At 51.2% G+C, this 15,380-nt stretch overlaps 1 protein-coding gene across 1 annotated transcript; it reads left to right on the forward strand.

Annotated features, from left to right (window-relative positions):
* The first annotated feature begins 2,064 nt into the window (after positions 1–2,064).
* Positions 2,065–13,384, forward strand: LOC103206740 (arachidonate 12-lipoxygenase, 12R-type). Its single transcript, XM_007952241.1, has 15 exons — positions 2,065–2,211; positions 3,212–3,413; positions 5,940–6,021; positions 6,142–6,234; positions 6,353–6,475; positions 7,019–7,122; positions 7,392–7,564; positions 7,722–7,865; positions 9,122–9,325; positions 9,579–9,665; positions 10,034–10,203; positions 10,626–10,747; positions 12,277–12,377; positions 12,807–12,977; positions 13,205–13,384. The coding sequence occupies exons 1-15, from the start codon at positions 2,065–2,067 to the stop codon at positions 13,382–13,384; spliced, it is 2,103 nt and encodes a 700-aa protein (XP_007950432.1).
* Positions 13,385–15,380: the final 1,996 nt, after the last annotated feature.

A 15,380-nucleotide genomic window follows, 5' to 3' on the forward strand; every position in this document is an offset into this window, starting at 1 on the left:
CAAATACCATCAACATTTCCAGCTCCCTGCATGGCTCCCTTCTGCTTGAGCCCAGCCTGCACCCACAGCCCAGAGGTGTCTCTGCTCTGACCTTTATAAGCGTTGCTCAGCTTCGTCTGTTCTGGAGCCTCATATCAGTGGAGTCACTGAGCATGTGCCCTTTTGTGTCAGGCTCTTTTCACTCAAAATAATCTTTGTGAGATTTGCCCATGTTGTAGTTTGTATTTTTTTATATATTATTATTGTTGTGTAGAATTCTGTTGTATGAATAGACCATCTTATTTATCCATTTTTTTGTAATGTGGTAAATATATCAAATGATGTATTGCATTGATACAAAAGATTGCTACAAAAGACTTCTTTAAAGTGTTAAAGAACAAAGAAGTCACTTTGAAGACTAAGGTGCATTCGCTCCAAGCTCTGGTATTTTCAATAGTCTCATATGCATGCAAACTGGACAATGAATAAGGAAGACTGAAGAAGAATTGATGCATCTTAACTATGCTTGTGAAGAATATTGAATATATCATGGACTGCCAGAAGAACAAACAAATCTGTCTTGGATGAAGGACAGCCAGAATGCTCCTTGGAAGCAAGGATGGCATTGCCTGTTATATTTTGGTCGTGTTGTCACAAGAGATCAGTCCTTGGAGAAGGGTAGCATGCTTGGCAAAGCAGGTGGTCAACGAAAAAGTGGAAGACCCCCAATGAGATGGGTTGACATGGTGGCTGCAAGCACAGCAATGATTGTGAGGATGGTGCAGGACTCAGCAGTGTTTTGTTCTGTTGTACATAGGCTCACTATGTACCTTGACTGACTAGATGGCACCTAACATAGCAACAACATATATATATATGTGTGTGTATGTGTGTATATATATATGAAACAAAACAATTGCCATTTCAGCAATTTTTTTATGTTTGATTCAGTGACACTAATTACATTGATTATGTTGTATAACCATTGACACTATCCATTTTCAAATTTTCCCATAATTCTTAGTAGAAACTCAGTGTACCTTAAGTCACACTTCCCTCTTCCCTCTCCCTCCTTCCCCTGGTAACAAATAGTCTTAGTTCTCTATACACTTGCTGATTCTGGATATTGCTTGTAAGTGTGATCATACACTAAATTTGTCCTTTTGTGTTTGACTTATTTCACTCACTAGAATGTTTCCAAGGTTCATCCATGCTGAAGCATGCATCAAGATTTCAGATATTCCACTCTAGCTTAATTCTTGTGCCCCACATTTTACCCCAACTGTCTTCCAGTCTTGTCTTCAACCTCAGGGCCTCTTTAGCTGGCTCCTATCCCCACATGAAGCCGCAGATCTTGCCCTCCCATCCCTGGCCACTTCTCCTGCAGTGTCTCTAGAGTTTCTCACTTCCCTTGTGGTCCCTGAGCCCAAGGTTCAACACTCACCACTCTCTCTGTCATGGACTCTGGGCCCTGGGGCAGCCACTTTCCTAAGCTGAATGGCCAGGCAGCAGGCCAGCTGGTCAGCAAGTTTGTGCCCCCCCCCCAACCCCTACCCACTAGGGTTTCCAGAACCAATGCAGGTCACCCTCTGCTCACAACCCCGCTCATCAGGAGTCCCAGTGCTGCAGCCAATAGGGGTGGGCAGGAAGAAAGAGCTTATTAGCCTGATAAAGATCTGGGGGCCTTGTGCCCTCCCTCAACTTCCAGGAGGTGCTGGCTCAGGCTGGACTGGCTCCCCCACTCTGCAGACTTCTTCATCCACAGGTATCTCTGCCCGCCCTCTCAGAGGCAGGTCCAGCGCCCTGCCTGCCTCACCTCCCTGCCAGATCCCAGAGGGCTGGGAGCCCAGACGCTGCTCGCCCCATCACCACGAGTCCCGCCCCAGCCTGCCTGGCTCCGCTCTGGCTCTCAGTCAGCCAGAGCAACAGCTTCTCTGGCTCTAGGCTGTCTCCCGTTTCGACAGCTCCAACTCGGGGAGGCTGGCTCTGTCTTCTCCACTGTGCCTGGCCTGGCTTGGGCCCCAGTGTGGCCCCCTCAACAGTGTCCAGGATTGAGCCGATCCTGTGCCTTCCTGAAGAGCAGCTATGGCCACCTACAAAGTCAAGGTGGCCACGGGTGATGACCCCTTGTCAGGGACACTGGATTCCATCTCGCTGACCATTGTGGGGACCCAGGGAGAGAGCCATAAGCAGCTACTGAACCACTTTGGACGAGACTTTGCAACCGGGGCGGTGAGTGTATATGTGGGACAGCTGGAGGTGGGAGTGAATTAAGGTGGGTAGGACAGAGACCTGAGGGCCAGAGCATGTGCAGAAGAGGCTGGAGAGCCCCTGGAGAGACCTGGACACAGCATGGTTTTAAGGGGGCCTCTAACATCCCTTACTCCAGACCCTGCTCTCCACCACCCCACTCACTCGTCTCCAGGCCATCATTTCTTCATCCCTGGTCACCAGCTCTTCTCTCTTCTCAGTCTCTCTCTATTCCTCCCCTTTCTCAACTCTTCTCTCTCTGTCATCCTCTTTCCTCTCATCCCTCATCACTCAGCCCTATCCCACCCCCATCTCCCTCCCTCTTTTTTCATTCTTTTTTTTCTCTCTCCTTCATCTCTCTCTCTCTCCCATTGTTACTCTAGTTAAGTTGCACCACAACTGGTTTAAATTTGCATTGGATTCTCCGTGATTTAAAATGGCATTCAACTAGCCTGTCCTGTGAGGACCTGTCAGCTCTGTGATGGAAGGTATACCTGGCTGGGCTCTCAGCCCTGACTTTGAGCCAGGCCCAGCCATCAGCTGCTGTGTGGCTTGAATAGGTCATTCTAACTACCGAAGGCCTCTTTGGAACCTCCACATCTTCACTGATTAGTGGGGCTGGCTGGACTACCTCTCCCCAGCCTATGAGTCCAGAAGACTTGGGAGGCTCTGGGCCCTACTTGGACCCCTGCATACACTGGCCCCTAGGGACTTGCACAGTTTCTATCACCGTAGGTGGCTGGGGAGGGAGTAGAGGAGAAGAAGAGACCTCCAGAGCTGGGAATGTAGAGCAGAGAAGGGCTGGGTGGATGGGCCTAGCAGGGGACAGCCAGGCAGGAGAGGCAGGAGCGTCTTACCTCCCCATTACCTCAATCCAGGCAGGTGAACATCACTCAGGTGATGAGTGAAGGGCTAGACCAGTGGGTGACCTGAGGAATCAGGGTTGAGTTCTGCTCTCAGTCACCCCATGTGTCCTGCTCAGGTGGACAAGTACACTGTGCAGTGCCAGCAGGACCTGGGCGAGCTTATCCTCATCTCCCTGTACAAGGAGCCCTCCCTCTTCCCCAAGGACTCCTGGTATTGCAACTACGTGCAGATCTGCGCCCCCAACGGCCGAGTCTACCACTTCCCCGCCTACCAGTGGATGGATGGCTACGAGACCCTGACGCTACGGGAGGCTTCAGGTGAGCTCTCATCCCCATCCCAGGCTGTGGGGCTCCTCCTTCCAGCCCAGCCACCTACCTGGCTCTTGGGGTGAACCCTCAGTCAGAAGAAAAGGAGAAGGGTCAGGATACTCCACAATAAACCCATCAAGCCAGCCAGGCACTAGCCCCACCAGAGAGTCCCAGCAACTCCTGCTGGTCTCGCACTAACCCTTGGAGCTGGACCCTGGAGGAGTGGGAATGTAGGAGCAGGGTTGTCTCAGGACTCTGGCACCTGACTGGAGACAGCATTCCAGGAGCATGTTCTTTTACTTCTATGCTCCTCCCCTGGGTGCCTACAGGGTGCCTGACCACTCTTAAGAGACCCCTTGTTACTCTGCATGCCAGTCTCAGGACTCTGATAGGATGCCCTACCGAATGGCATACCCTGTTACTCCAACACAATGCCCAATTACTCCAATAAGATTCTGTTACTGCCCCAGGAGGCCTTGTTACTCTAATAGGGTGATCCATTATTCCAACTGATGCCTTGTCATTTCATTAAGAAGCCCTGTTAGTTCAATGGGACTCCATGGGACTCTAACAGGAGGCCCAGGACGTGACCGCGATGCTTTGGGTTTCTCATCGAGCATATTTTAGATGGAGGGAACATTTTATTGTTCCAAAAGGACTCCTATGACTCCAAATGGGCACATTATTTCTCAAAGAGAGCTTGCTCTTAGTCCAAAAACACCAAAAACCAGTTGCTGTTGAGTTAATTCTGAGTTATGGCGACCCCAGTGTGTCAGAGTAGAACTGTGCTCCATTAAGGGTGTTCAATGGTTGATTTTTTGGAAGTAGACTGTCAGACCTTTCTTCCAAGGTTCCTTTGGATGGACTTGAACAGCCAACCTTTCAGTCAGCAGCCAAGTGTGTTAACCATTTGTACCATCCATTTGCTCCCAAAGAACTCCTTTAACGCAGTGAGAATCAGTCTCACTCTGGTAGGATGCCGTGTTATTCATACAGACTGTCAAGTTTTCTCTGTGGTGGCCTGATTGAGGTTTTCCAGGTGGTTGGTTGCTCCTATGAGAGAGGACCTGAGTTCCTGAGCTCTTTATGTCCACCACTTCCCAGAGCCCTTTGCTTGGTAAGGGTGCTTGGATCAGCTCTACATGGGAACTGTGCTCCACTGAAGATATGTTCTTTTTTATCCCCCGGTCTCATCTTGATATGGGTGGGAGTGCAGGGCAGAGCTGAGAGGGCCCAGGGACCCTGACCTCCCTGCATCTGACCAGTTCTCATTGTCCTGTGCCTAGAGCCTTCTTCTGGGAAGAAGGGATTGACTGGGGGCTGAGCTGGGGAAAAGATAGACAAGGGGCAGAGGGAGGCAGGCCTGGGGAAGGGTGGGGATGCATGGTGAGGGCCTCACTGGGGAAGCAGAGTTTCTTCCCACAGTGATAGATCTGAGTACCATGGAAGCAGGGGACCAGCAGGGTGACACTGGGTGGCCAAGCAGGAATGGGGTTGGGTGGGGCAGCTGCCATGCAACATCAGGGCAGGGAGAGTTGAGTCACCCAACGAGCCCTCAAAGGAGTGAGGCTCCCACCCTGGAGATGAAGCCAAGCTGGGTCTGTGTGTTGCATAACTCCATGGGGTACCGTTCACTTACAACATATCAGCTCTGGCAAATGGACTAGGAACAGGGTGGTAAGGGGGGTGCTTGAGGGAAAGTCATGGGAGCATGAGCCAGCCTAGAGACTACCTCCACTTACTGACTGTGACACTTGGGCACATTTCTGAATTCTTCTAAGCCTGGGTACCCTCATCTGTAAAATGGGGCTAACAACAGAACTTATTTCAGAGGGTTGATGTGAGAATACAATGAGGTAATGTCTAAAAGGAGTTTAGAGAAGTTTCAGTAAACAGTGTGACTACGTATAGTCCCTCTGAGTGGTGCAGATCATTAAGTACTGGCCATCTAAGCGAAAGGTTGACAGTTCAAACCCACCAGTGGTACCTTGGAAACACTATGGGATGCAGTTCTACTCTGCAATGCCATGAGGTGAAATGAACTCCATGACAATTATTATGATTATTATTGGTGACCGTGTGTGGTAAGCCAGCAGTCAGATGCTGACTGCCCAGCTCCCGTGCTTTCTCCATACATAATTTTGGATTTCGGAATTGTGGAGAAGGGATTATGGGTCTGTAATAGCTCACTTTCCTCATAAGGTTGTTCTTATGTGAATTAAATTATTATATAAACAAAGCGTCCAGTACCTACTGTCCAGCCTCTCTGACACCTCCTCCTCATCCTATCTCCTGGCTAAATAACTTAGTTATTCATGTTTCAATGAGTCTGGAAGAGTAGCTTTGAGAGGCAGTAGAACTGAACCAAAAGAGAGCGAGGGAGAGGAGGGTAGGTGGAAGTCCTTTTGTCTGGGCCCAGGGCTGACCTAGGGGAAGAGGACAGAAATTGAACTCCTGCTTCCTGACATGGGCAGGGGCAGGCAGAGCCAGGGATCAGGCATTGAGCCTTGAGCTTTCCCTGCCGTCTCCCCACAGGAAAGACAACCGCAGACGAAACGCTGCCCATCCTCCTTGCGCACAGACAGCAGGAGCTCAGAGCCAAGCAGGAATACTACTGGTGAGGGGCAAGGGCACAGGGCCGGGGCTGGGGGTGGGCGGGTGACCCGAGCTGCGAGCGCTTCAGGCCCTGGGTGGTGCCTCTGGGGTCAGGGCCCACCCTCTCGACTTACCTTTGCAGCTGGAGGGTCTTCGTTCCCGGCCTGCCCAACTACGTGAACATCCCCAGTTACCGGCCTCGTGTGCGTCGGCACCGCAACCCCAACCGACCGGAGTAAGGATCCGAGGCTGCCCCTGGGGCTCCTCCCACGGACACATGGGTTCCTGCCCCTTCCCCTTTGTGGGACCCCCCGCCCCAGGTGCCAAGCCCAGCCTTGCTCTCCTCCCTACAGGTGGAATGGCTACATTCCGGGGTTCCCGATTCTCATCAATTTTAAGGCCACCAAGTTCCTGAACTCAAATCTCCGCTACTCCTTCATCAAGACCGCCTCCTTCTTCTACCGCCTGGGGCCCAAGTAAGTGTGTGCGAGTGCGCTCCTCCGGCAAAGACTGCACCCCCCTCTCCACGGGAAGGCCGAGAAGACTGAAAAGACCCAGAGACACAGAGACGTGAGGCCCAGGGACCTTCAGATAGGGAGACCTTGAAGCGTGGGACCCAGAGACCCAGATAACCGGGAACCTAGAGAAACAGAGACTGAGATCTAGAAACTCTGAGATCCGGAGACCCCGAGATTCAGAGCTACGGAAGTCTGAGATTTTGAGACAGACCTTCAGACTCAGAGACCCGAAGGCCAGCTCTGCCACGGGTCCTGCGGGCTCCGGGCAGCCTCTGTGACCCCTTCTCATCCCATCTCCTGTTGTTGTTGTTGTTATGTGCCGTCGAGTCGGACTCGACTCATAGCGACCCCTCCTTGGGTTTCCGAGGCAGTATCAGTACGGAAGTAGATTGCCCCATCTTCCTTCCGAGGAGTTGCTGGTGGGTTTGAACCGCCAGCCTTCTGGTTAGCAGTCAAGTGCCTTTAGCCACTAGGCTACCATTAGTCCCTCCTATCTCCTAGGGCCCTGTCATTCAAAGTCCGCGGCCTGCTGGACTGCAAACACTCGTGGAAAAGACTGAAGGACATTAAGAAAGTTTTCCCTGCCAGCAAGACTGTCATCTCCGGTATGGGGTGGGGCATTCGGGTCTGAACCCGGGGGAGCCAAGTGGCCTCTGGTGGGAGGAACTTGGGGACACGTGGAGGAAGCAGGACACCCACCTGGGGCACTGGGAGAAAGGGCCGGATCGCACCAGAGGCGAGTTAGGCGGGCGCGCCCTCTGGCGGTCGCTTGGAAATCGTCGCCCACGGTCCCGTGGACCATGCCTGCCCCACGTCTTTCTGTCCTTGAGGGGGGCCAAGATTGGGTTGAGACGCCCCCGTGCCGTCCCTCCAGAGTACGTGACCGAGCACTGGGCAGAGGACAGCTTCTTTGGATACCAGTACCTCAATGGCGTCAACCCAGGCCTGATCCGCCGCTGCACGCGGATCCCAGACAAGTTCCCGGTCACAGACGAAATGGTGGCGCCATTCCTGGGCGAAGGAACTTGCCTGCGAGCGGAGCTGGAGGTGAGATCCTCTTCGCACATCCCTGTCTCCATCTCTGACAGCCCCCCTTTGGTCCCACCCACGCCTGCATCCTTCACTCCCAGGCCTGTCCACGGGTGTGGATCACTGGTGCCCCGTGTTGATGCCTACATGCCCGCTCACCATGCCTCCCTTCCAGAAGGGAAACATTTACCTGGCAGACTACCGCATCTTGGAGGGCATCGCCACCACCGAGCTCAACGGTCAGAAGCAGTACCATTGCGCTCCCCTCTGCCTGCTTTACTTTGACCCTGAAGGAAACATGATGCCCATCGCCATCCAGGTGCCCAGGGTGCAGTCTGGAGCTCACTTTGAGCATATTGCCAGGTCATGACCTCTGTGCGTGTGCATCTGAGTGAGCGCATTGCTTGTGAGTGTGCATGTGTGCTTGTGTGTCCCTGTATAGGGCACGTGTGTGTGTGTGTGTGTGTGTATGAGTCTGTAAGTGAACCTCTCTGTGTGTGCATCTGAGTTATCAAGTGGTCAGAGGGTCAGCCTGTGTGTTTGTGTGTGAACCTAATGTGTGCACCTATGTGTGAATATGGGCATGTGTGTAAGCATGTGTGCTTGTGTGAGTGTGCATGCCTGTGCACGAATCTCTATGTTCCTGAGTACGCTTCTGATAAACACCTCTGGTTTAGTATGGCCCTGTCTGTGGGGGGCAGTGGTGAATCTGTATGTAAATACATGTACCTTCATGTATGTTTGTGTGCGTTTTCTTCCTGTGTGTAAGCCGGTGTGCATATATGTGCCCAGGTGGATAGCCCTGTTGTGAGCCTTGGAGTGAGCATCTGTGTGTCCCTATGTGTGCATATCTTTGTGCTGCCACTGTGTGTCTATAGGTCCCTGTGGTTGTACTCATGCATAGCCCCTGTGTGCATATGTGCAGAAGTGAGCAGATGGGAATGTGCTTGGGGGTCTGAGCTTGTCTCTTTGACTTCATCCATCCCTTGGATAAACAAACTCTTGTAGACCAGGCCAGGCCATAATCCTATGCAGCTAATTAGACTTAACTGTCATCTTGGGATTCTGGTTTGGCAGGAGACAAAACCCAAAGTGCTTCCTCTCCAGAGGTGTCCACAAAGGCCATGTGCAAATTAGAAAAAGACACCTCTCTGGGGAGCAGTCAAGCCCCAGTGCACCTGGAGTTTTAGTGAGACAGTGCAGGCTGGATTTCAGACACCCTCTGGCGGGGAGGCTAAACACCCTTGTGCAATGCACAACCTGAACATCTGAATTCAGTGGCGTTGGGATTGAGGCAAGAAAGGCTTCTCGGAGGAGACAGCTTGGGAGCTGGGCCTTGAAGAATGAGTGGGAGCTGCCAGGTACTGCCACATATCCAGGGAGGAGGTACTACAGGCAAAGGGCATAACATGGGGAGGGCAGAAAGGCCCTGCTGTGTTCAGGGAATGAGGGACTGGAATGTAGGGAGTGGGGTTTTAACCTCCTCGGACTGCCCTCTGCTTCCTCCTGCAGTGGGTGCCTGTGTATGTGCGGGTCTCTGCCCTCACCTAACCCTCCCCTCTTCCCCACCCCCAGCTCAGCCAGACCCCTGGACCTGATTGCCCCATCTTCCTGCCTAGTGACTGTGAATGGGACTGGCTGTTGGCTAAGACGTGGGTTCGCTATGCTGAGTTCTACAGCCACGAGGCCATCTCCCACCTGCTGGAAACCCACCTCATAGCCGAAGCCTTTGGCCTGGCCATGCTGAGACAGCTCCCCATGTGCCACCCCCTCTACAAGGTATGGGCTTGGGGGAAGGGGTGTCCAGGAAGCCTCACTGCCCTCATCTACCCACAGAAAGCCACCTGTCTTGCCAAGAAGAGGGCACGATTCCAGTTAGACTTGGGGGATCAGTTAAGGAGCCACAAGAGATAACTTAGGGTAGTGACTTCCCAAAGTGACAGAGGTTGATGTTGCAGAAATAGAGGTGCTGAGGTCCTTTTGGGGGTAACTTCAATCTGCTTTCATTGTCCCCCTCTCTTTCTCCCCACAGCTCCTGGTCCCCCACACCCGATTCACCATCCAGATCAACAGCATTGGGCGGGCCATCCTTCTCAACGAGGGAGGGCTCTCAGCCAGGGTAGGGCCTCGACTCTCACTCCCACAAGACCTTTGCTTTCCCCGCAGTTAGACTAAAAGCAAGACTTCCCGTTTGCCTCTAGGTAATGAGGGGGCATGGGAGGAGGGGATTGATTGAGGTGGGTGCTGAGTTAGAGCTGACTCCACAGCACCTAACAACAACAGTGTCCAGAAAGGTACAGAGGCAGGGCCTGGGCGTGGGAGCAAAGAGTGTCAGGGCTCCTGAGGGGTGGGGCAAGGTGAGTCTGGGGTTAGAGGAACACTCCCTTGGCTCTGTGGGGGGCAGAGGGGGTTTGAAGTCGATGTGACCCCTGGAGACTGACCCCTGGAGACGAGGACTTGATTCAGGCTCTACCTCCTCTTGCACAGGCCACATCCCTGGGCCTGGAGGGCATTGCTGAGGTGATGGTTCGGGCCCTGTCAGAGATCACCTATGACGGACTCTACCTCCCCAATGACTTCGTGGAGCGCGGAGTCCAGGACCTGCCCCAATATTATTATCGCGATGACAGCTTGGCCGTGTGGGATGCACTGGAGAGGTAAATTTGGGACAACAGTTGAGTAGCACTCAAGGTGACTAAGCTGGGGTGCAGAGGGGGTGGGGAGAACTTCAAAGGACCTGTACTTGAGTGTGGTGCCATACAAGTGGCTTGGCCTTGGGGATAGGGTCTGGGGTCTGTGTGGCTGTCACAGACATATTTAAGCTTTGGTGGGGCCTAGGGAGGCTTCGTGGGCCTCTTCCTTGCTTTGGTCCCTAGCCCACCTCTGCTGGCCATGTATGCCCCTCACTTGATCCTTATTAGGAAGTGATTTAAGTATCTTCTAATCCTGTAAGGCTACTCTCGCCACCTGTGCCCAACAGGCCTGCCTAGCAAGACCAAGGCATCTTTGGGGGAGGTGGGTGAGCAAGATTAGGGAAGGCCAAGGGATGGTCAAAACTGAGGTCCTGCCCTCTGGCCAGGTATGTGACAGAGATCATCACCTATTATTATCCAAATGACGCAGCCGTGGAGGGTGACCCGGAACTGCAATGCTGGGTGCAAGAGATATTCAAGGAGTGCCTGCTAGGACGTGAAAGCTCAGGTATGGGCCTGCACACCAGGACACACAGGCAGGACCTGCGGCTGTGAGGCAGGCCCCAGACAGGTCCATAGCTGGTGGGGGGTTTATGGAGAGTGGTGAGGAGCTGGTGGGGGCTGGTGGGGACCTAGTGGGAGCTGGTGGGGACCTGGTGGAGGCTGGCAGGCTCTGGAAGCATCCTCAAGGTCATGTCACTTGGGTAACCACTCAACAAATAATTATCAAGCACCTACTGTGACAAACACTGTGCTGGTTATTGGGGAGGCAAAAGGGAAGGAGGCAGATAAAGGCGCTTGCCCCCGTGCAGGGAGGGAGTCATGCAGGATGAATGCTGTGTTGTGGGAAGCCCAGAGAGGAGGCTGTAAGAGCCCAGGGAGCGTGTGGTGGGGTATGCGTTAGGAATGGGTAGCAGTGAGCTAGCTGGGATCTTCAAGAAGGAGAAGTTAGTCATTAGATAACAGAGAGTGGGGTTGGGAGAGTTCTGAGTGGGAACAGCATGAAACCAGAAACCAGAGAGAACACAGTGAATCCAGGGATCTGTTCGCAGTTTTCTGCACTGGAGCTTTAAGCTGGGAGTTGGGCAGGCTCCCAACAGAGCTAAGACTGAGGCAGGGCCAGATCAAGCAGCCTGGTTAAGGAGTTTGGAATTACCCCTAAGGTGGCATGCAAAGAGAGCAGGTATGTATGTTAGGATAAGCAGGCTGCACCGGAGACAGCAGACCTCTGGGAGCTATTGCAGTATTCAGGAGGCAAGTAGCAGGGCCTCGTCTAGAGTGAGGGCCATGGAGATGAAGAGAATTCAAGAGCTAGTTGGGAGATAGAGATAACAGGACTCAGTGATTGATTGGTTTGGGCTTGGAATATGGGGACTAAGGAAAGGGAGAGGTCAAGGGTGACTCCTAGGTTTTGGGTTTTCACAACTGGGTGGAGGAAGTCATTCCCTGAGCTGGGAGGTCAGCAGGAGGAGTTGGTTTGGGAGGAAGATGATGGGGCTGGGTTGAATGTGTTGGGCTTTCAGAACTGGAGTCACCATGGCAACCAGGGCTGCTCAGGAGAGACAACAAGAAAGAGAAGCAAGTAGCTTGGTTAGGGAAGAGGTGTGAGACCCAGGGCTGGGCTACAGAGAAATCCATGTGGAGTGATTACAGAATCTTGCATGAGGTGAGAAGAGAGAAGAGTAAACCAGGAAGGGAAACCAGGACTCTTCCCAACAAAGGGAAGGCCCTCCTCACCCTTCCCCAGGCCTGGGACCAAGGAGCCCCTAGGGGTGCTGGAGGAGAGAACTGAGGGCCCCAACCCAGGCAGGAGCCAGGAGCAGCCCTAGAGGCCAGTTGAACCACTACGGAATTTGTGATCTAGGCTGGGCGGGTGGGGTTGTGGCCCCGGGAGGGTCATGAGGGCAGGATGAGGGCATGGATGTGGCAGCTTGGGATTTTGGCAAGATGGGGTGAACTGGGCTTGGCTGTGCCCTCTGTTGGGTAGCCAGGACCAGAGCAGGATTGACATTGCCTGGGCTGTCCCCTACCCCTCAGGCTTTCCCACATGCTTGCGAACGGTGCCCGAGCTGATCCGCTATGTCACCATTGTCATCTACACCTGCTCTGCCAAGCACGCGGCTGTCAACACAGGGCAGGTACCCATGCTACCGTCCCAGACTTAACCTCAGTGCCAGTCACAACCTCACACCCATCCTTAGCCACAATCGCTCATGTAACTCCAACCTGTCCACACCCCAGGCCCAGCTTCAACCCTAGCTTCAACCTAAACCGCAGCCCTGGCTCCGGGTCCAGCTCCAAACTCAGCCCCAACTTCAGCAATAACCTCCAGTCTGGTCCCAACCTCAGTTTCAAATCCCAGGCCCAGGTTACATCTCAGACCCTACCGCAATTTCACTCCAACCTCAGCCCCCAGCCTTAAGCTCAACTCAGTTCCAAACCCAGCCCAGCCTCAGCCCACTACTGCATGAGTCCGTCATGATGGGAGTGAGGGTGGTCAGACTCTAGTGGAAGGGGGGACCCTGGACACTCTCTGACCCAGAACCCACTTTCTGCTCCACCTGCAGCTGGAGTTCACCTCCTGGATGCCCAACTTCCCATCATCCATGAGGAACCCACCCATGCAGGTTAAGGGGCTGACCACTGAGGAGATCTTTTTGGACACCTTGCCAGATGTGAAGACCACATCCATCATCCTATTGGTGTTCTGGACACTCAGTCGGGAGCCTGACGATAAGGTAGGTGCCTGGGATCTCGTGGGGGAGGGCCTCTGAGCATATGAGCAACTGGAAGCTGGGGGGCTAAGGGTGCAAGGGCCATGTCAAGGGCAGGAAGCAGGGAGAGAGTCTGCTGAAGGGGAGGTGAGGGAAGAGTGAGGCTCTTTGCCAGGCCAGGAGGGTTGGGTTACAGCCCTGGGCAGTGGCAGGACTGGCTCTGGCCCAGCTGCCTGGTTTTATGCCTGCAGCGGCCCCTGGGTCACTTCCCCGAAATCCACTTCGTGGAGGAGGTCCCTCTCAGGAGCATAGAGACGCTGCGCCAACGCCTGGCCCAGATCTCGCACGACATCCGCCAGCGCAACAAGAGCCTTCCCATTCCCTACTACTACCTGGACCCCGTGATGATCGAGAACAGCATTTCTATCTAGACAGCCTCTCCAAGTTCGCCTCTCCTGCCTATTTTCCAAAAAAAGAAAAGAAAAGAAAAAGAAAAAACTTCAAATAAACTCAGTGCTTGCTCTTTATTGGGGTGCGGGCAGAGACTGGGCTGGGCCGCGGGTGTGCCCCTGGGTCTGAGGTCCAGCTGGGGCTGGCGCGCACTGGGACATACTGTATGTAGTACGTATCTCACACAACCATGCTGTTCTCCAAGACCAAGAGATCCAGGGAGGTCTAGGGCAGCAATCTACTTCCGTAGTGATACCGCCTGGGAAACCCAAGGAGGGGTTGCTGTGAGTCAGGTCTGACTCAACGGCACATAACAACAACAACAGCATCTTTTCTATGTTCTGGAATAGTTTGAGTAGGATTGGTATCAGCTCTTCTCTGAATGATTGGTAGAATTCTCCAGTGACATTGTCTGGGCCAGGACTTGTTGTTGTTGTTGCTAACTTTTTATGACCTGTTCAATTTCTTATTTTGTTATAGGTCTGTTCAAATTTTCTACTTCAGTCTGTGTTAGTTTAAGTAGTGTGTTTCTAGAAATCTGTCCATTTCTTCTAGGTTTTTAGGTTTGTTGGGGTATAGTTCTTTATAGTATCCTGATATTCTTTTCATTTCTGTTAGTTCTGTTGTGACGTCACACATTTCATTTCTTATTTGTGTTATTTGCATCTTCTCCTTTTTTTCCTTTAAGTTTGCCAGTGGTTTGTTGATTTTATCAATCTTTTCAAAGAACCAACTTCTAGTCTTGTTGGTTTTCTCTGTTGTCTATTTTCTGTTTCACTTATTTCTGCACAAATCTTTATTATTTCTTTTCTTCTGGTGACTGTAGACTTTATTTGCTGCTCTTTTTCTAATTGTTGGAGATGTTGGGTTAAGGTGTTGACTTGGTCTCGCTCTTCTTTTTTGACGTGTGCATTTATTGCTATAAATTGGCCTCTGATCACTGCTTTTGCTGTGTCCCAAACATTTTGATATGTTGTGTTTTCATTCTCATTTGATTCAAGGAACTTTTTAATTGCATTTTTTAAAATTTATTTGATTACTCAGTCATTTTTTAGGAGGGTGTTATTCAATTTCCAAACATTTGCTCTTTTTCTGTTGGTCTTCCTAGTGTTGATTTTTAATTTTATAGCACTGTGATCTGAGAAGATGCTTTGCAGTATTTCAGTGTTTTTAAATTTATTAAGGCTTGCTTTGTGGTATAACTTATGCTCTATCCTGGACAATGTTCCATGTGTGCTGGAAAAGAATATATATTGTGCTGTTGTGGCTGAAGTACTCTGTAAATTTCCATAAGGTCAAGTTGGTAGATTGTATTATTTAGCTCTTCTGCATCTTTGTTGAGTTTTTTTCCAGTTATTCTATCTTTTATTGAAAGTGGTGTATTAAATTCTCCTACTATTGCTGTAGGGTCATCTATTTGTCTTTTCAATTCTGTTAAAGTATGATTTATGTATTTTGGGGCTCTTTCATTGTTTGTATAGATATTTATTATGGTTATTCCTCTTGCTCAATCAATCCTTTAATCATTACATAATGTCCTTCCTTGTCTCTTATGGTCATTTTTGTCTTAAAGTCTGTTTTATCAGAAATTAATATTGCCACTTCTGCTCTTTTTTGATACCATTTGCTTGACCTTTTTCCGATCTTTTATTTTTAGTCTACTTTTGTCTTTATGTCTAAGGTGAGTCTCTCATAGACAGCATATTTGTGGGTTATGTTTTCTTAGCCAGTCAGCTCCTCATCTCTTGATTGGTTCATTTAATCTTTTACATTCAGTGTAATTATAGACAAGAATGAATTTATTGACATCATTTTGTTAGATGTTTTTTCGTGGTGTTGCTGATTTTTTTGTTCCATATAATTTTCTGTGCTAAGCTCATTTTGTTTATGAATAGTGTTATCATTTCCTTCATTGCTGTTGTTTTAGTATGTGGTGTAGCAAATTACTTAGTGTGGCTTTTCTACCCATAAGTCTTT

The sequence above is a fragment of the Orycteropus afer genome, unplaced genomic scaffold, assembly GCF_000298275.1.
Source record: "Orycteropus afer afer isolate SDZICR_OR568_19922 unplaced genomic scaffold, OryAfe1.0 scaffold00330, whole genome shotgun sequence".
Taxonomy (NCBI): domain Eukaryota; kingdom Metazoa; phylum Chordata; class Mammalia; order Tubulidentata; family Orycteropodidae; genus Orycteropus; species Orycteropus afer.